Source organism: Erpetoichthys calabaricus, chromosome 4 (assembly GCF_900747795.2).
Source record: "Erpetoichthys calabaricus chromosome 4, fErpCal1.3, whole genome shotgun sequence".
Classification (NCBI taxonomy): Eukaryota; Metazoa; Chordata; class Cladistia; order Polypteriformes; family Polypteridae; genus Erpetoichthys; species Erpetoichthys calabaricus.
In genome coordinates, this window is record NC_041397.2 from 193,036,062 (window position 1) to 193,057,348 (window position 21,287).

The window sequence follows — 21,287 nt, forward strand, 5'->3', positions numbered from 1 at the left end:
TACATTACCTTTATCAGCATTGTTAAAACAAAGGTCAGATATTATTTTGTCAAAAATATAAAATAGGCCAACCATTTCATGGGATATACTTAGTTTTTCATACAACTGTACATTATAAAAGCACCCATGGTCTGTGGTAGAGACAGCCCACATGTTGAGGGCAATAAGTTCCTATGTTTTCAGTTTGCAGGCTGTTTTTGATAATCCTAAAATACGATCTTTAGTGTCAATTATGAGTAAAACAGACATACAAGTACAAATGCTTTCCTTTTCATACCTTGCTGTGCAATGTTATGATAATGGGATCAAAAAGCCTAACACTAAGAGGCACACATCATTCTAGTATAGGTGAATTGTTGTTTACTGTTAGTGCCTCTAATTGATTGCTATCCCACTGCGAGATATAGCAGCAGTGTAATTTAGTGCAGTCCTATTTAAATTACTTGCAAGTCTGATTGTTTAGCATAGCCAAATTTTGGAGCATGAATTTGTCACTAAGCAGTCTTGTTATTAAGTAGCTTAAGTCATAATATCTGTACATCTACCAAATTTCATTTTGCAAGATGATCTCAAATGCAGCTTCATAACGTTTTAACCTTTGTGCAGATTTTCAAAAATATTAATGTGATAGTCTGAATCAAATGTAAAATAATCTAGTTAAATCATAAACATGATGTTGGATTCAGTTCATCCCTAGTTAATATAGATCCAGTGATGAAATGAAATTTGCTTAAGCAGTTGTACATCTACATTATTGTACATCTGTTTCAATTGTTAGCTGTTTTCATGCTAATTCATAATATTAACTTGATTTGCAGGCTGCCAACAAAACGTCACATGTATGTTTAGTCATTGTCTTTTAAATCATATTAAACTATTTTAGAGTAAGTTATTATCAGTTACTGTATACTTTTCTGTGTGTGTGTATATGTTTTAATTAAATGTCTAGCAGAATGATTTTATGATTTTGACACTTTTTCTGCAGCCTTTGATTCCTAACTTATACCATTTTCTTTTACAGGGTTTCTTTGAAGATGAGGATGGCAAGGAATACATATACAAGGAACCTAAATTTACACCCCTATCTGAAATCTCACAACGGCTTCTTAAACTGTACTCTGACAAGTTCGGTCAAGAAAATGTGAAAATGATCCAGGATTCAGGAAGGGTAAATCAAGTTTATAGGAACAAATTAGTAATTGATAGCTTTTAGGAATTAAATTATCATGTATACTTCTGAAACCAGTTGTGCAGTGTTACTGTTTTTATTCATTGTTGTATACATGTACTGTAAAGTTTCCCGGCAAGGAACATCTTAATATATATATGGTAGATGCTTCTTATCTAGTAACTTAGGCAATCCTGCGGAGTGGTATACTCCAGCAACACGAGTAATTTTGCAATTTTGCAAGTAGGTGCCCAGTTTTCAAATACCTTCCATGATTAACTGCAATCCAAAATAAACCTCAGTAGTGGCTTATGTAACCAAGTATGCCAGTGAATCGAATGTCTCCATACAATTAAGGTAACAAACCCATTTGGTCTTGAAACATCCATCCATCCATCCATCCATTTTCCAACCCGCTGAATCCGAACACAGGGTCACGGGGGTCTGCTGGAGCCAATCCCAGCCAACACAGGGCACAAGGCAGGAACCAATCCTGGGCAGGGTGCCAACCCACCGCAGGACACACACAAACACACCCACACACCAAGCACACACTAGGGCCAATTTAGAATCGCCAATCCACCTAACCTGCATGTCTTTGGAATGTGGGAGGAAACCGGAGCGCCCAAAGGAAACCCACGCAGACATGGGGAGAACATGCAAACTCCACGCAGGGAGGACCCGGGAAGCGAACCCGGGTCCCCAGGTCTCCCAACTGCGAGGCAGCAGCGCTACCCACTGCGCCACCGTGCCGCCCGTCTTGAAACATATTTTCCCAAATTTTTTTATAAAGTTATAATACACATCAATGTTAAGTGTATGGCTAAATGTGCCTTTAATACTAAAACACTGATGTCATGTTTTATTGTGTTTGTGACAACTTAGCTAATAATATTTAAATGCTATAATAAGTCCAGTTCTGGTAGTCACATATTTTAGCTTATTTCTTAGAATAACATTTGGCAGTGCAATAGAGTAGCAATACAGTAGATTACTGATAACATGATACTCTCAAATGCTTTATCTGCATTTTACTTATCTGAATTCACATAAGACCACTGTCTACTTTTCCTAATTGTTTAAGAAGCATAATTCTCCTGAAGAATTTTTACTCTTCTACCAAATGTTTGGTTAAATATTGTTGACCATCACTTCTGCAACAAGGTGAATATCAGTTGATCCTTTTTTTCTTCTTTTTCTCTTCCATGTTCATGTGGGTCAATCCTTATTACATTGCAAGACATGTCAGATAACTCCATTGCACTCACTCACATTCATACTTGCATTGACAAACTTACAAGCAAATATTTGTCACATGTGAGGAGTGCATGGTTAAATGTCAGGGACTGTATAAATTCCATGAATGGAAAAAGATGGTGCTTATTTGCCCTTTTGGGCAGAAATCAATTTAATTTTCTACTTAAAATTGCTGATGTATATAAGGTGACATTCCAGTTTTGAACAGAATCTCCTACTCTCAAGAGCTTCAAGTTAGGCTTTTTTATTTGTTTTACGCTTTAATTCTGTTCTCTTTTATTGTAATCTTGAATCAGCAAAAGTCATTTTTTGCCAGCCTTGTTCAGATTTTTTTTGTTTGTTTAGTCATCTCAGAGGTAGGCTTAACCTTGTATAAAATATAACTCTCTCTGTTTTCTCAACATGTCACCAGAGCTTTACCACAAACAATTCAATAATTCAGTACTCTGTATGACTTTCTTCCCAACATGAAAATTTAAAATACTTCCCTTTGAACCTCAAAAATGTAACACTATATTTTCCATGTGCAACATTCTTTATATTTTACAAAGTGCTCATTTTAAAAAGTTTTAGTTTTGATTTGTAATCAAATGTAACTGTCTTCATAATCACTTTTAATTTCTTCTTTTTGCAGTAATAAAGAGGTTCAAAGACCCCTAACATATATAGGTTGTTCAAGACAGCTTACTGCAGAAACTGTTGATCAAGTTTTTATGTCAATAGATTTCTTAAATGTCTGTAAGAGTGTTATAATATTTAATTCAATAATGCATTCACTGTCAATAAAATTAATACTGGGTTGTAAGAAAATAAAAATGAATTGCAAATAGTCTTAGTACTCAACCTTCCAACCAGTCTGAAACAGCAGTTTATGGAACACAGTTGTGTTGAAACCACTGTAGAACTTTACTGCCTTTGATGAGTTAATCAGATAGCTATGAAGACATACATTCCTTATAGGTATAATAAGGAAGTAGCGCAGCACAATCTTCATGTCAGCATCCTTGGCTTGGCTTAATGTCTATGTGGACTCTGCACATTCTCCAAGAGTCTTTGTGCAATTTATCCAGGTTCACAGTTCCGGTTAGTTGGTAATTCTGATTTATGCAGTTGTTGTTTTTGTATTGAATCCTATTACCTAGTATCAGTGTCTCACAAATCACTTAAGGCTGATAAATATAGGCAGTATTCAAAGAAGTTCATGTCCTATACATATAGTCCTGAAACAACTAACTTGAAATTAAACTAGGCTACTTCAGATCCATCACTGAACCACAGAGTAATCATGTGAATAGCAAACATTAATAGCCAATAGAAACTGAAATGATCAAGACTAGATTTCAGATATTAGTAATGAATTGTATGGCTAAATATGTGTATTGCATAAAATTTCTTAAATAATGATGTGCCTGAATTTCATACACAAATTGATGTTGCTAGGAAGAGGTATGCGATAGAGACATTAAATGTGTGACTTTTTTAATTTCAGATATAAAAGTTAATTAATATAAAAAACACATTGCATAAAAGTTATAAATTGATTTGCATATCATTGAGAGAAATAAGTATTTGATCCCCTACAACCCAGCCAGAATTCTCGCTCCCACAGATTAGCTGTGTGCCCATGTGTCACACAGATTACAATCAATCAATCAATTACAGATACTCCTGATCTCAACTTATGTCGAGGGTTAGAGTTAGCGGGCGGGGCTCTGTCGTGCGTATCCCATGACGCGGGAGGAGGGTTAGAGTTGGCGGAGTTGGTGGGCGGGGCTCTGTCTTGCGTGCGTCTTGCTTGCCATGGATTTAGTGAATTATATATATATAGACTAAACATTAAGCCCGTTACAATAATGGACGCTTGAACAGTAGTGCATTCTCTTTGAGAATTTTTTTACGCTCATTTTCCTGTTCTTCTATAGATCTATTTGCTCTTCTGAGTCTTTCTCTTTTAGTGTTTTTCTGACGCTCATTTTCTTTTTCTTCTTTTTTGGCTGGCATGTTGTTAGTAGATAGTCACAGTAATATAGGCTTGTACGTCCGTAATATTTTCTGTTACAGTAATACTGGCTTGTATGTGGCTGTAATATGCGTCACTGTATTGTGTGCCTTTAATTTTCTCTCGCAGTAATACTGGTTTGTATTTCCATAAAATGCCTGTAATTTTCTCTTGACAGTTATATTGGCTTTGATGTCCGTAATATGCGTTTAATTTTCTGTCACAACAGTGGGCAATCAGCAGATTCTCCCCAGCAACTGGTGTAATGTGTGGCGTGTAGTTGATAATCATGCTTGTGGCGTCTCTCCAGCAAGTACTGTGCAGTTCCCCAGAAAGTATTTTAATCTGTGCTGTCGTGCAGCTGATTATTGTACAGTATGTGTGGCGTCTCCCCAGCAACAGATTTTATGTGCGCGAAAATAAATCTACTTTTAAAAGTCATCCTATTGTAATATCATGAAAATTCGTATATTTGCCCGAGTAGTCAACCCCACTTGTCTTAAGGTTATAGTTTCTGTTTAATAAGTTCCAATCTCTTATTGTAGTTTGTTAATGCACAGCACCAAATCCCTCAGTGCTTTAGTGATTTAATTTATTTTTTTAAATTTGATAGCCAATAAGGCATATGCAGGGCACGCTGAAAGGTAAACATGCACATAAATTTTAAAAATGCCATACTATTGTTTTTGTAATGTTTTTAATATGCATACAAGGGACAACGTTTCCTTGAGTTATGTGCGCATATATCTGATTGTTGATTTCATTTATAGAAGTGCTGGTATTTGTGTGAAGTTTTTGCAGCACCAGGGGTATTCTGAGCAAATACAGCTACTAGAATCTATAGTGCAGAAAATAGTGTAATTAACATTAGAGAATTTTTTTGTTTTAAATAAATAACTTTGTCTCATTTTTTCTGGTTGTGTATCTGGTGGCTCCTTCTTTCACATCTGTATTTTTTTAGTGAATTAATTTGTATTGGAATTATTATTCATTGATTTTTTTTAATACATTTTAATATAATTATGCCACAACCCAAAAGTATATTTTTCTAAATAAATTACAAGTTGTATATAATGCATCTCAATGAGGTCTTTGCTTACTTGTTGTATTATTAGGTTAATCCAAAAGATTTGGACTCCAAATATGCCTACATCCAAGTTACTCATGTAACTCCTTTCCTTGAGGAGAAAGAACTTGTTGACAGAAAAACAGATTTTGAGAAGTGCCACAATATTCGCCGTTTTGTGTTTGAAATGCCCTTCACAGTTTCAGGAAAGAAGCAGGGTGGTGTGGAAGAGCAATGCAAGAGAAGAACAGTTCTTACCAGTAGGTGTTTTTTTTTCTTTCTAATAGATTTATAGATTTGGCAGAAAAAAAATGTAATACATAAGTAGACTTGAATATTGTAATTATATGACATGTCTGACATGATTCTAGATCAGGGGTTCTCAAACTCAGTCCTGGGGACCCTCTGTAGCTACAGGCTTTTGTTCCAATCAGATTCACAATCAGTGATAATAATTGATCTCATTTAATTTTTTGGTCTTTTTCTCTTTTCTTATTCTACATTCAGAAAACCACACAGCGTTTTGTGAAAGTGTTTATTTGATCTTTGAACTTCAGGCTTCACACATTGTATAGTTTATGCCTACATTTTGTAACATTTAGTACTAAAATATGAAAAAGTTTCTGTTTTAACAATGTGTTTACACAGATTACTGTCGAAACAGAACACACATGAAATGCATGTGTTCCAAATAATGATCGGATTTATGGTGGGCCGGATTTACGTTTTCTTGTAGGCTGTGGTAATTCTAGTGTTAAAGCAACGACAAGTTTAATTTCAAAGAAAACATAATTCAGTCAGGTTTATATTTAAGATCACGGAGAAGCGATCACAACGCGAGCAGCAGAGACACGAAGTAGCAAAAAGGAAAGCAGCTGTACAGGCTTTAAAATGAAAAAAAAAAGCAGCTGCCCCCCTTCACAACGCGAGCAGCGTTATACGTCCTGCAAGAAAGAGATTTAACCATGCCCGGGGCCGGAAATTAAGGACAATTATTGTTTTTCAACGTCACGCAAGACAATGCAGTGAGCCATCATTTAAAACAAGTCCACAGGCATCTAACCTAGCAGTTGCTGGATTGCTTTTGGCAGACATGCATCATGTGCTCCCAGCTCGACATGCGACAAGCAGAACAAGCAGCTAGCCAACAGGAGAAAGACAGCAGATGATCCGACGGCATATCCTTAGCGTGTGTTCAGCCGCCTCCACCCCACTTTACAACGCGAGCAGCGTTATACGTCTTGCGAGAAAGAGATGTAACCACGCACAAGGCCGGAAATAAAGGACAAGTATTGTTTTTACAAAAGTTTTTAAAGTAAAAGTGAAAATAATGCATATGTAACAATTCCCATGAAAATAACAATCTCTTTAAATTGTATATCGGGTAAAACCAAACACAGGGGTGGGCGAGTGAAGCGAGTTTTTAAAAAGTAAAAATACATTTCCCATGTAACTGCTTAGTACATTTTGATAAAAATTTACCAAGGTTAGTTTTGTAATTTTTACTTTGACTCCAAAACACAGAAACTGTATAGTAACAGATCACTTCATTAAGCTAGCAGTCCAGTTGAAAACAGAAGTTGGCTGGAACAAAAACCTGCAGCCACAGTGGAGTGAGACTAAAACCACTGTTCTACATAATCTTTTTTTTTCCACAAGAACAATCTCTACAGTAAATAGAGGGAAAACAACAGATCTGAATTCCAGAAAAATCTGCATTTTTTTAAGTAATAGAAACAAACAGTTTTACAGTATGTAAAACTAGTCATGGACTGAAGCAGTTTTTGACAACATTATTTTAAGGAGGCTTTAAGGGAAAATAAACATGAAGAAAAAATTTTCTAGTATTTCTTCATGCATCTTGTATTTTCTCCATGTGGATTAAAGTTAAAAAGAGATTCTGAAAATCTATTTAATTAGTAGTAGTGATTCAAAGAATATTCTGTTAAATCAGAATGATTCAGTTATATGCATTGTTTTCATGGTGTGAAAGTGCAGGTAACTAGATGCAAGCAAAATGACAGACACATTGCTCCTAGAACCTGGCTGTAGATAGTACAGCTTTTATAGGATAATTTTATTTATTGTATTTGTGGTAATGAAACACTGTAATAAAATTGCTGAAAGAATGAATGATGTAAAAACCATTAAATACTATCTGTTATCACAATCTACACAAAATCAGGTAGCAAAACTGGCTTAACTTTCACATTTGTCACAACAACCTGGCAGAATATTCATGTGAAATCTTCCAATGGGTAGGTTAAATTTTCTCCTGACAGGTTGGGAAATGTTTCTGCTGGGAACATGAAGTATACAACTTCTCCTGAATCAAATAGTATACTTTTCTTGTATTATACAACTGCTGATAGTAAGAGAATCTTCAGTATTGTGAGCCAAAAGAAAGCTGAATTCTGATCAAGCATTTCCATTGATAACATCATGATCAGAAAATGATGATGAAAGAAAATGACTGTTGCTAACAAAGTGTTTTTAATATATTTTTATTTCAGCTACTCACTGCTTTCCCTATGTAAAAAAACGCATTGCAGTCATGTACCAGCATCATACAGATTTGAATCCTATTGAGGTAGCCATTGATGAAATGAGCAAGAAGGTGGCTGAACTAAAGCAGCTTTGTTCTTCCTCTGATGTTGATATGATAAAACTACAGCTGAAGTTACAGGGCAGTGTGAGTGTGCAGGTAAGGACCTGAAATCTTTTTGTTAAGGTATGGTTATGACTTGAGTATGGCTTTAACATTATATAGGTGGCATAAGACAGTTGAACTTAGAATCTATAAACCAGAGGAGTAATCCATAATATTAAAAATAATCTCTTTGTTAAAAACACAATTGTAATGAACTAAAGAAGAACACAACATATTCAACACTATAGTCTATTATTTCATGATCCTTCTGCACCACTGGCCATACAGTGAAGGAACATTTATAATCCAAAACTAAATGGACAGCCGCAGGCAAAGTATACACACCTTTTTTTGTTCATAGTACAATCGTGTATAAGTGGCACTATGCTGATGTAGAATTGTTCCTCACATGCATGATGGCCTTTTCTTAAAACATGGCATGGCCATGTATTGTAGTCTAGCAACATGCACAGTCAATATGTATAGATATGCACAGGATCTCCTGACACAAAAGCCTGGGGATACATAACCACAGACAAGCATGTCCATACAACAGGAACACTGACAATAGTTATGTCACTTGGAAGCTCATGGGTACACAAACTCTAAAAGTATAACCGGGCCTTAGGTCAGAATTGTAACATCTTATTCAGTGTTGCTTCCTCAGTGTGAGGTGTCACAGTATACTTATGGCCTCTGCAGTAAAAGCATACCAATGACCCCTTAACTTGGTTCTAGACTGTTGGCCCTTATTTATCCTAAGCAGAAACTCACATTTAGTACCTTTGTTGGACCTGCCTGCTGTCATTAGTCAACCTAAAAGAACAATGCCGGTATCTTTCATGCCAAGTGTCTTTGAGAGCTTCTTCACTAGACACTGGAAACTGTTGTCGACCAGCTTAAGTATATAGAGATGTTATCCATTCATTTGAGTGGGTTTCCCTGGCGGCCATATAAATGACCTCACTTCACTCTTTCAACTCTGTGCCTGTATCCCTACTCCCTGTAGCCCCTGGCAAACAATATAATCTTCAAAAATACATGACATGTTTTTTTTTTTTTTTGGACTAGTAAATGGTCTTCTAGGTATCAAATCTTTATTCTGTCTGTATCATCCAGTCCAGGATTCACTCAAACATTACGTTTTTCAAGTACTATAATATTTTCAGAATCCTTTATTTTCGCATTTTTCTCATTCACCTAACCAACAATTTAAAAGCTGGTTTTAGCATCACATAAATTGTTTCTTTTAAAAATATCCTTTAACATAAACGTTTCACAGTACCCTTTTTAGTTTGGGTATTATTGATATTTTGGAATATGTAAGTGTGATGAGTTTCCTAAATGTAATAGTTTTTCTGTGTTTCATATTTAGGTCAATGCTGGTCCTTTGGCATATGCAAGAGTTTTCCTAAGTGACAGCAGCACAAAGAGATACGCTGACAACAAAGTGAAACAGCTCAAAGAAGTATTTAGGTGAGAACAGACAGTCCTGTGGAATCGGGGAACTCTTGCAAATCTAGTTGCTGTTCACTGATTTTTGTTTTTCGCAATCATATTTACAGACAGTTTGTGGAAGCTTGTGGTCAAGGCTTAGGAATAAATGAACGGCTAATTAAAGAAGATCAGCTTGAATATCAGGAAGAAATGAAAGCCAATTACAGGGAAATGGTTAAAGAGCTTTCTGAAATTATGCATGAACAGGTATGTTCGACTTTTTATTCACACATCAAAAGTGTGTGTGTGTGTGTGTGTATATATAAAGACAAAGAAAGGAAAGTAAAAAGAATTGGAGTACCAGCTGATAACCTTGTTTAATGAAGACAAAGTGAAAACGTAAAGGCAAGGGTTTGATTCTTCCACCTTAATGGATGTTCCTCAAAAGAACCCTGACATCTGGTGGCTTTAATGGTTTGATACTGCCAGCATGTAAAGGGGTGGGGCTTTGTGACAGAAGCAGAAGTTAGGTCAGTTGTGGCCTGGCTGACAAGGATCTAGAAAAGCAGATGGTATTAATGTGAGTGCGCCCCCCCACCCCTGCTCTAGATAGTATTGCTAACCTTTTTGAGCCTTCAGGATGTTCCACAAGTGTGCATGCTCAACACTGTATTTGTGTGTACTCTATAATAGAGAATAGCTCCAAAATTGAAGTAGATAACACCATCAGTTTCACAGTTTACAAACTTCTTTTTCTTGGTTCCTTTTTCATTCCAGGGTGATGTATGCCTTTTCATTTTCCTTAACATTTCAGATTTGTTTTTTTTCTGTTAATCATTTTAATAATTTCTGATTGGTTTGATCTTTCAGAATGAATGTGGCTCTTTAACTGTGCTCTGATCCTAGTACGTATCTGTCTTTGCTGTCATTTTTGGAATCATCATTGTTAGGAACTCTGGCAACAGCATCATCAATCAGTTATTTTCAATTGGTTTTCCTTTGAATGCTCCAGTTTGTCTCCCACATTCCCAAACATATGCTCATTCAGTTGATTGGCTATGTCAAACTGACCTTTTCTGAATAGGTTTGTGGGTGATTGTGAATGGGCCCCACAATGGATTGGTGTTGTATCCAGAACTGTGTACTGACTTTCACCCAGTGATGCTGGAATTGGTTTCAGCACCCCACAATCTTGAAGCTAAATAAAGCAAAATTGTGAATTATTGTAATTTTGAGTTCCTGTTTTATTGTGTTCACCCTTTAAATTAGGTATTTATTGGCCACATTCATTTAACACAGGATTAAAACCATGATCACTTTTGTTGCAACTAAATTCAGTGTGACATTGAGTCACCAAGCAGTTTCAACTATGACACAAATGATACTGGCTCATGTAGTTATTAGCTGATGATAGCTCATTTCATCTGATCCCACTGATGGTCATTTAGACTGAGGTCTAGTAATTGGATTGACCACTGCATTAAGTTGAATTCTTTCTCAAAAAAAAAAAACAAAACAACTGTTTGCACTGGCATAAAAAAAGGCTCCTCGTCTGATTTCAGAAGCAATTTACTGTATATGTTACCAAGACAGTCAGTGTTTGAGATAAAAAAATGTACTATGTCATTACGCCACCACAACAGTTTTACTGAACAATGTTGACAACTAACATGTACTTTTCTCATTTTATTATATCCTGGTTAATCTTATTAGTGTGAATCAACAAAGGTTGAAATTCGTCAGAACAAGTATTTCCTTGTTTTCTCCATAGTAAACACACCTTCTTATTCAGTTATGTCAGAGATGGATCTTTGTTGAGTCATTGGCCACCATACCCCACTTTAAACAAAGTACTGAAAAATATTTTGTTGATTGCGACAAGCCTGTTACAACACCACTTTTGGAGCCACATGATGTAGTTCAATGAGCTTTTGCTAACAAGGCAAGAAAAAGAAACTCTCCTGGGTGTCTAAGCAGTTTATACTGACCAAGCAGAGACAGTTTGTTTTCTAGGTTGTTGTAGTTTAAAGCTGTTAGTTTACAGAACAGTTAAAGTGGTTCAAATCAGGTGTAACTGGGCCAGTTGAGGGTATACAGTCATGGCCGAAATTATCGGCACCCCTGGAATTTTCTCAGAAAATGCACCGTTTCTCCCAGAAAATTGTTGCAATTACAAATGTTTTGGTACAGTAATCCCTCCTCCATCGCGGGGGTTGCGTTCCAGAGCCACCCGCGAAATAAGAAAATCCGCAAAGTAGAAACCATATGTTTATATGGTTATTTTTATATTGTCATGCTTGGGTCACAGATTTGCGCAGAAACACAGGGGGTTGTAGAGAGACGGGAACGTTATTCAAACACTGCAAACAAACATTTGTCTCTTTTCCAAAAGTTTAAACTGTGCTCCATGACAAGACAGAGATGACAGTTCCGTCTCACAATTAAAAGAATGCAAACATATCTTCCTCTTCAGAGGAGTTCATAGAGCTGTTTGGCTTAAGTATGCGAAGCACCGCGGCAGAAAGCTGTTGAAGGCGGCAGCTCACACCCCCTCTGTCAGGAGCAGAGATAGAGAGAGACAGAGTTTGTTTTTCAAAAGAAAATCAATACGTGCCTTTCGAGCTTTTAAGTATGCGAAGCACTGTGCAGCATGTCGTTTCAGGAAGCAGCTGCACAAAAGATAGCAACGTGAAGATAATCTTTCAGCATTTTTACACGAGCGTCCGTATCGTCTAGGTGTGCGAACAGCCCCCCTGCTCAATCCCCCTACGTCAGGATCACAGAAAGTCAGCGCAAGAGAGAAAGAAAAGTAAGTTGGGTAGCTTCTCAGCCATCTGGCAATAGCGTCCCTTGTATGAAATCAACTGGGCAAACCAACTGAGGAAGCATATACCAGAAATTAAAAGACCCATTGTCCGCAGAAATCCGCGAACCAGCAAAAAATCTGCGATATATATTTAAATATGCTTACATATAAAATCCGCGATGGAGTGAAGCTGCGAAAGGCGAAGCGCGATATAGCGAGGGATTACTGTATACACGTTTATTTACTTTATGTGCTTTGGAACAACACAAAAAAACAGAAAAAAAAGCCAAATCTGACATCATGTGACACAAGACTCAAAAACTGGGCTGGACAAAATTATTGGCACCCTCAACTTAATATTTGGTTGCATGCCCTTTGGAAAAAATAACTGAAATCAAGTGCTTCCTATAACCATCAACAAGCTTGTTACACCTCTCAGCTGCAATTTCCAACTACTCTTCTTTTGCAAACTGTTCAAGGTCTCTCAGATTTGAAGGGCGCCTTCTCCCAACAGCAAGTTTGAGATCTCTCCATAAGTGTTCAATCGGATTTAGATTCGGACTCATTGCTGGCCACTTCAGAACTCTCCAGCTCTTTGTCTTCAACCATTTCTGAGTGCTTTTAGAGGCATGTTTGGAGTCATTGTCCTGCTGGAACACCCATGACCTCTGACGCAGACCCAGCTTTCTGACACTGGGCCCTACATTGCGCCCCAATATCTTTTGGTAGTCTTCAGATTTCATGATGCTTTGCACACAGTCAAGGCATCCAGTGCCAGAGGCAGCAAAACATCTTAGAACCTCCACCATGTTTGACTGTAGGTACTGTGTTCTTTTCTTCGTAGGCCTCATTCCATTTTCTGTAAACAGTAGAATGATGAGCTTTACCAAAAAGCTCTACCTTGGTCTCATCTGTCCATAAGACATTCGCCCAGAAGGATTTTGGCTTCCTCAAGTACATTTTGGCAAACTCCAGTCTGGCTTTTTTATGTTTCTGCGTCAGCAGTGGGGTCCTCCTGGCTCTCCTGCCATAGCGTTTCATTTCGTTCAAATGTTGACGGATAGTTCGAGCTGACACTGTTGCACCCTGAGTCAGCAGAACAGCTTGAATATGTTTTGAAGTTGATTGGGGTTGTTTATCCACCATTCGGACTATCCTTCATTGCAGTCTTTTATCAATTTTTCTCTTCCGTCCACGTCCACGGAGATTAGCTACAGTGCCATGTGTTGTGAACTTCTTGATTATGTTGCGCACAGTGGACAAAGGAACATGAAGATCTCTGGAGATAGACTTGTAGCCTTGAGATTATTGATATTTGTCTACAATTTTTGTTCTCAAGTCCTCAGACAATTCTTTGCTCTTCTTTCTGTTCTCCATGCTTAGTGTGGCACACTCAGACACACAACAGAAAGGTTGAGTCAACTTTTCTCCATTTTAACTGGCTTCAGGTGTGACTGTTATATTGCCAGCACCTGTTTCTTGCCACAGGTGAGTTCAGACGAGCATCATATGCTTGAAATAAAACGATTTACCCACAATTTTGAAAGGGTGCCAATAATTTTGTCCGGCCCATTTTTGGAGTTGTGTGTGACATGATGTCAGATTTTGGCTTTTTTTTCTCTGTTTTTTTGTGTTGGTCCAGTGCACATAAAGGAAATAAACGTGTGTATACCAAAACATTTGTAATTGCAACAATTTTCTGGGAGAAATGGTGCATTTTCTTGGAAAATCCCAGGGGTGCCAATAATTTCGGCCATGACTGTATAGTCATTGTCTATGAAGCATATTGGCTTTCTGAACTGTAAAGCACTGTCTTGGTAATTTCATGTTTTGTTTCTGGCAACCCCTTTCTCCCCAACTCCATTGTTGCTTTATTTAAATGTCTTTCTACTGATTTGGGCAGCATAAACTGCTATCATTTACAACCCTTTAAGAAAGTGAGGATTTCATTTGTTCTAGTTATTCACTTTGTTTTTATTTAATTCTTTGTTTTCCACACTGTATGAAGGTCAAAGTACAAATTAAAAGTCCACATTTCATTAACAGATATTTACTGCAATTATGTCAGGAATATCAAAATACTTCCTAAGTAGTGTACTTAGCCCCAGCCTAGGGTGAGGTTATTTTGGATCATCAGTTGCTAATAAAGAAGAAGTATTTCAGCATTTTCTTAACTCAAAAAATATTAAATTGAAAACATCCTTTGTTAATAAAACAAAATACTTAATCATTTTGTATAGTGTAACAAACAAATAATTGTATGAAACAATGAATGGGAGCATAAATTACTTTATTGTTTAATATTTCTGTTTTTTGTTTGTTTGTATTTTAGGAGTTTCAGTTTTTGCCACATCACATTCATTTTCCTTTATTATGTTCATCAGCAGCCCTTACTGAATGCAACTTATTATTTCCAAAGCTGAATAGTTTCCTCTAGTTCTGCTATTATATTTATCAAGCTATACATACAGTAAAAATAATTGTCCAGAATAAATTGACAGGTTGAAGTTCTGAAAATGTGTGCATTCAGTGAAGTTGACATCACATACTAATATTTTTTCTCTCTCTCTGTCTTGCTGTCATTTGCAGATTGGATGGTAATATACAAGTTTTTATGATAAAACCTTAGAAAACTTTTTTTTTATGGTTGCTTTCCTTACAGTTAAGGTGTTTATGTATAGTTTTGATTTATTTTTGACATGTACATACTGTGAGTTCTTAATTAAGGAATTAGTTTATCCTACATAGTGTTTTGCTATTTTTCTTTGTTAATCCCTAATCTTTCGTAAATAGTCTTAAATGTCTTAAGCTTCCTCATAGCCTATCCTATGCTTGAGAACCCCAAAATTATTAAATTCCAACCTGGTTCAGCACATATACGTAGCAGCATGTTATCTCATTTGTTGGCCTGCTTGCTCTCTGTGTCTCTTACTCTCTTTATATGTGTGTATAGATGTGCATGTATAGTAATATAAAAAGTAAATTCACCCTGTTTCAATTCCGAGTCCTAAAATTATTTATATCTAAACCCAGGTGAAAAGCAACAAGTGAAATATTTTACTTTATCATTGCTTCTTTATCAAATAAAATTAGCCTATGTATGAAAAGGTAAGTACACCTCACCACTGAGTAGTATGGACAACCACCTTAGTGAATGATAATTTGAAGTACCAGTGGTAGTAGTCATATTGTTACATGTAGAGAGTACAATGAACTTTTTACTTATGTGTCTGACCAACATGCAACACCTCACCACTCTCTGGTTCCATAATAAACAAGAAAGTATTTAAATGTACACAGTACATTAATTTAGGTTAATAGAATAGAACTTACCTGAAGTAATTGTTCACTGTATGAATTCATCAGTCTCTTATGTCATATTGGAGGAATCCTGGCCCATTTTTTCTCACAACACTATTTTAGTTCATTGATGTTTGAGGACCTACAATGAAATACCGCCATCTTGAATTCCAGGCACTGCATTTCAAATTTACTTCTGTGTAAATTTTGATTTGGCTATTCGCACGCCTTGATTCTTTACTTTTTCAGCTATTCTGCTGCAGATTTATTGAGGATTATCACCATATTTATGGCCCAATTTCAAGTAGTCTTTAGCTGTTTTGCAATTTTACTTTAAAATATTGTAGTATAGAGATTAATTTGTGGTGCACTCAGTGATTGTGAGATGTTCATATAAGTCAGGTCTTGAAACCCAAAAAATCGATCATAAAATCAGACCCTGACTTATACGTTTGTTCAAAAATCTGACACCAAATTTTTTTATTTTATTTTTTTTATACATCTTCTTGCTTCTTCCAATCTCGGAGCAGTTTCTCGGACACATCAAATTTTGTTGCAGCAGTGCAGTTACCAATTACTTTTGCCACTTCAACAACTTTTAATTTAAAACCAGCTTCATATTTTCTTCTGATCTAACACTCCATCATAGATAAGAGATGCTCTTTCGATAAAGATGTATGAGTGTTTGAGATACACAAAACAGTACAAACATCGCTTTGGAGTAGTTCTGGTATTACCGTGTAGTCATGTAGGCACAATACATAGAAAAAAAAGCAGTGTGCTCTGTGGTTACTCTCTCAGGTGGCTGTTAGCATATCATAATCTCTTGGACCAGTAGCAAGAGTTTTCCGCATTCAACTAGCATTATAAAATACCGGAAATTATACAGTAAAATCATGCCCCGACTTATCCTCGGGACAACTTGAACGTGAGTATATATGGTATATAAAGCCCAGTGCCACATCGATAATATGCTTTGCATTATTATCCATGAGCTGGAGTTACCATTTAAAACCGGTCTTAAAGAAGCCCTCTGTGGATGATAATGGGGTGACTCAGCTCCCCAAACACCAGACACAACACAGGCTCAGACACAAGTAAAGTAAACAAGAGGATTTTATTAATGGGACACTCTTACTGGCAAGTGTTTCCCACACCACAACCACAGATCCAAAGCACATAGTATTAAGTCACTCTGCAACTCTTGGTCTTCTTTCTCTCTCTGCCACTGGTCACTACCTCCTCCATGCAAGCTTCGTCCACCTTCCTCCCTACTCTGGCTCAACTCAAGTGTGGCAAGCAGGTCCTTTTATTCCTTTTATTTATTGCTGCTGGTGATATGAAACTGCGGCTTCAAAGCACTTCTGGTTGAGGTTGGAATCCTTTGGAATGAGGACTTCCAAATCCCACAGCTCTCCCTGGCAACCCCGACAGGGTTGTCCTCCGGGACTACAATACCTGGCATGCCTTGTGGGAGCCCATGTGGGGTTCCATGCTTAGGTTCGCCACCATATAGCATCCTGGGGGTGACAAAGCCCAGTGTGTAAGCTGTCTCTCTCTGTCCTTCCATTTTGAGGGCATCTCCCTACTCTGAAATAATAACATTAAAAGATTTATTACTGCTAATAAGGCGTTTCTATTTTCTTCATGGAAGAAAAAAATTGCAAAGCATCTGTACAGAGATTGGGGTAAAAAAGACATTCCAGCTGCGGAAACAACGACTTCAAACAATGGAGTGAGCCAGTCTCATGCCATGTCATAGTTGCACATCTAATATGTGCCTCAAGATTGGAAGTCTCTGAGTGCAATAGGTGTGTATGTATGTATGTACGTATGTATGTATGTGTGTGTGTGTGTGTGTATATTGTGAGAAGAATGAGTCTCCATATATTATAAAGGTTTGGGGCAGCCACCCATATATATTTTATCCCAGCTGCAAAAGTTTGAAATAATTGAACAGAGATGTTCACAAGACTGAGTCCAAAACAGAACTGAATACTTAGAGGTAAGATGGCGGTTTTAAGGGCTGGAGAAGGAAACGATGTCATCTATGCCGGACATCAGAGGTGCCGGGACCTGGCGAGATTTCCCAGGAATGGTCTGCAAGAAACAGAGAGAGACAGTCGGCATGCTCTGCCACCCCCCTGGTCTGGTGTAGTATTACATTTACTCAGGCCCTTTATTTCTTTTTTTTTTTGTTCTTTATTTCGCCTTATACAATTTCTTGTTTTAGGAATTTGTTAGTTTTCACATACCCCTTGGAGTCAGCGCGCAGGGTCAGCCATTGTACAGTGCCCCAGGAGCAATTACAGGTTAAGGGTCTTGCTCAAGGGCCCAGCAGAGTAGGATCTCTTTTGGGAATGACGGGGATTTGATCCGGCAACCTTCTGGATACTAGCACAGATCCTTAGCCTCAGAGCCACCACTCTGCCCCTTTAGCTGTCTCCTACAAATTAAATATATATATAGTGTATATAAATTTTTTTGTATTGTTAGTTTGTAACCATGTGTTGTATTTTGTTTAAGGTTATCGTTCTCTTTGTGTCTTTTGTCATTTGAGGCATGGTAATGCAGTGGTAAGCACTCACAGCTTTTCTCACACGTTAATCAGTCTAATAGTTGGCAGATGCTTCCCTAGGCTTGAGGGTCAATTAAAACACCCTTGCTCCATTGTAGTCCACACAAAACTAGTTCAGTTCCTCCTTCTCCATTAGCTTTAATGCAATTCACTGAGTTCCATGAAGTTGACAAATATTTCTGTAATTTTGCCAAACTCACAGAAAAGCAAACTTTGTAGGGTTCGCTTATCACTAATAATGACAAAACAACTTGTCTTTCTAGAAGACACTATTCTACAAGCCTTGTGTGGTTCATTCAGATACAGCTTGCAGACATTTTTTAATGCAATCGTTTCCTAATGGGAGAGTCATTAACTGCAGATCATTGGATGTAGCTTTTTGGTTCTCTGCAATTTCTTATTTCATATAGCAACAACAACATTTATTTATATAGCACATTTTCATACAAATAATGCAGCTCAAAGTGCTTTACATGATGAAGAAAGAGAAAAAAGACAAAATAAATAAGAATTAAAATAAGGGAACACTAATTAACATAGAATAAAAGTAAGGTCCGATGGCCAGGGAGGACAGAAAAAAACAAAAAACTCCAGATGGCTGGAGAAAAAAATAAATAAAATCTGCAGGGGTTCCAGGCCACGAGACCGTCCAGACCCCTAAATATAGTGCAGGTCTCCTGGGGCACCCAGTTGTTTTGAATGTTCTTTAAAGGGGTGGCATTCAGTTTTTTTTTTGTAACCATTCACCACCTGAGATGGGACTATTTAAACAAAAAAACAAAATAAGAGAGAAAAACAAGTGTTGAATGCACTTTCTTTTTCACAAGTGGCTGTTGTATGCTATTTTTTGATGTGTAAATAATGACAGCGTAATCTCATATTTGTTGCTTCTCACCTGAAGATAGAATTACATAATTTTAGAACTTTGTGAAGAGTTGATGTTGTTTAGTGTGTCCTGAAATAATAAATGTTTAAAGCTGCAATATGATTATGTGTATTTACTTTTTTATATGACTTGTATTTGTACAAACAATAGCAGTAGGCCACCCACATAATTCCTCATCATCTTTGATTGCCTCTCTGCTTTTAAAAGACATGGCAATTCACATGACTCATTATTGACAGCATAACGATTAATTAAATGTTAGAACTTCCAAAAGTTTCAAAGGGGTCATCTTGCAATGGATGGGGGCAAGGTGTCAACTGTATAGTTCAGCTGTTAAGATTTTCCATTATGCAGCTTTTTTTATATTTTTAAAATATATCTGTGTGTAATATTTTGTTTTTAACATTTTTATGAATTCAAAGATTCCAGGAGCAGAAGATGGGATGAAGAGCAGCGTGATGCCCAACTCCCTTCATATATTCAATGCAATCAGTGGAACTCCAACCAGCACCACTATCCACGGGATGCCTAGTTCCTCATCGGTGGTGTAAAAAGGTTACACAAAACTTTGAAATAAGAGCCATTTTTGTTATTTCTTTATTTGTGTTTACTTATTGTTTGCACACTCAGGTTTTCTCCAAAGCTAAGTATTGGGCACGTGCAAGCAATTCCTTGGGAGTGAGACTACCAAGCAGTCAGACCTCCACCTTGCCAGCTCTTTCTGTGTGTCTTGTTTAGAGGACCTATTGCATTTTTTTTTTAATACCAGTTTGCTGAAATCTGTATTGTTCTGTACATAATTAAATGTAACATCATGTTAAATATGGATTTTTTTAAACTTTGAAAAGCATTGTACAGCAGGAAAAAAAAGGGTATTTTAAGAATTTAGTAGAAATAAGCTTTTTATTTGAATGCTACACTGTATATTTTACTTATTGAGCAGTAACTGTATTGAGTTCTTGTGTAGTGTTTCCTGTGGAGACTTCAGAATGTGGATTTTAAGCAAGAACACTTTATGCATGTACTTGTTCTAATATATGGAACAAGTCTTTTGTATTAATGGACGTCAGAAATCTTGTCCATACTTTTCTATGTATCGAAATGTATTATATAAATGTCTATTCTTAAAAACAATAGTAAACTTTGGGGGATGTATTCATGAACATTCATTGCACTCGAGGTATATTGGTCTTCAAGTATTGTTCATGGCTGAGTTCATAGCTCTTCCTGTAAATGAAAATATTAGATTTCTACATGTAAAATGGTCTTATTATAAAATATCTCTTTAAGAAGAATTTTAATGCTTGAGCCATTAATTGTGTTAGACATATCTGTAACAAAAATAGATACAGTCAAGGCACAAGTAGTCGTGAAAGCCGTTGTCCGTTCTTGTTTCTGAATGAGTGCAATATGTGTCTTCAGCTGGCAGTCTGTTCTTTGTTTTTGGGATTGATACACTGTATACATAACATTCATCCTTTGCCAAAGTGATGGAGTAAGTAATTGGAAAACAGCACCATACCATTGAAACTGGTGAACAGAATTTTAAATCATTTTATTGTTCTTTTAAATTCATTAATTTTATATTTTAAAGTTTATTTAACTGATACATTCTGTATGTAAATTGTTACCTATTGCATCTGTTTAAATTAAAAGTTGCTGCGTTCTCAAATGTTTCCACCCATTTATTTATTGAAATTCCTAAACATTTCAAGTAATGAAGTATATTGCGGACTAATAATTGTGGCCGCCGTGTATTATAACCAGGACTGACAGCTGACCATTGCATCAGAGACTCAATTAGTCTGCACCGTTGTGTTGGAGCTTTTGTATTCCGATTAATTTATTTTACATCCTCACAAATCCTGTGTTACGGGTTTTTATTTGGAGCAGCAGAGGAACGACCAGGTTTGAGAAGGTTACACTGGACAACAAATATTTGGCCTCCTGAACACCCTTGCCACGTATCTGCTGATCCCAAAAATGAATTTAAATTGTTCCTTTCAGGTACTGTTTTATTGCCTATTTTTGTGATTGCCTCTTATAAGTATACCTATACAGTACAATAACTACAACTCAAATATATGTGGTGATCTGTAAATATTGGCATTGCTGCTAGTAATTCAACTTAGATTTAACA

General features: G+C 36.7%; 1 protein-coding gene across 11 annotated transcripts in view; it reads left to right on the forward strand.

Annotated features, from left to right (window-relative positions):
* Nucleotides 1–20,819, forward strand: part of dock9b (dedicator of cytokinesis 9b) — a 441,285-nt gene extending 420,466 nt beyond the window's left edge. For all 11 annotated transcript variants that reach the window (XM_051926266.1, XM_051926269.1, XM_051926275.1 and 8 more), the window contains 6 exons: nucleotides 1,022–1,168; nucleotides 5,540–5,750; nucleotides 8,004–8,194; nucleotides 9,516–9,616; nucleotides 9,706–9,844; nucleotides 19,570–20,819. In XM_051926266.1, the coding sequence (XP_051782226.1) occupies nucleotides 1,022–1,168; nucleotides 5,540–5,750; nucleotides 8,004–8,194; nucleotides 9,516–9,616; nucleotides 9,706–9,844; nucleotides 19,570–19,698 (918 nt within the window). In that variant the 3' untranslated portion in view covers nucleotides 19,699–20,819. The remainder of the gene's footprint in view (nucleotides 1–1,021; nucleotides 1,169–5,539; nucleotides 5,751–8,003; nucleotides 8,195–9,515; nucleotides 9,617–9,705; nucleotides 9,845–19,569) is intronic.
* Nucleotides 20,820–21,287: the final 468 nt, after the last annotated feature.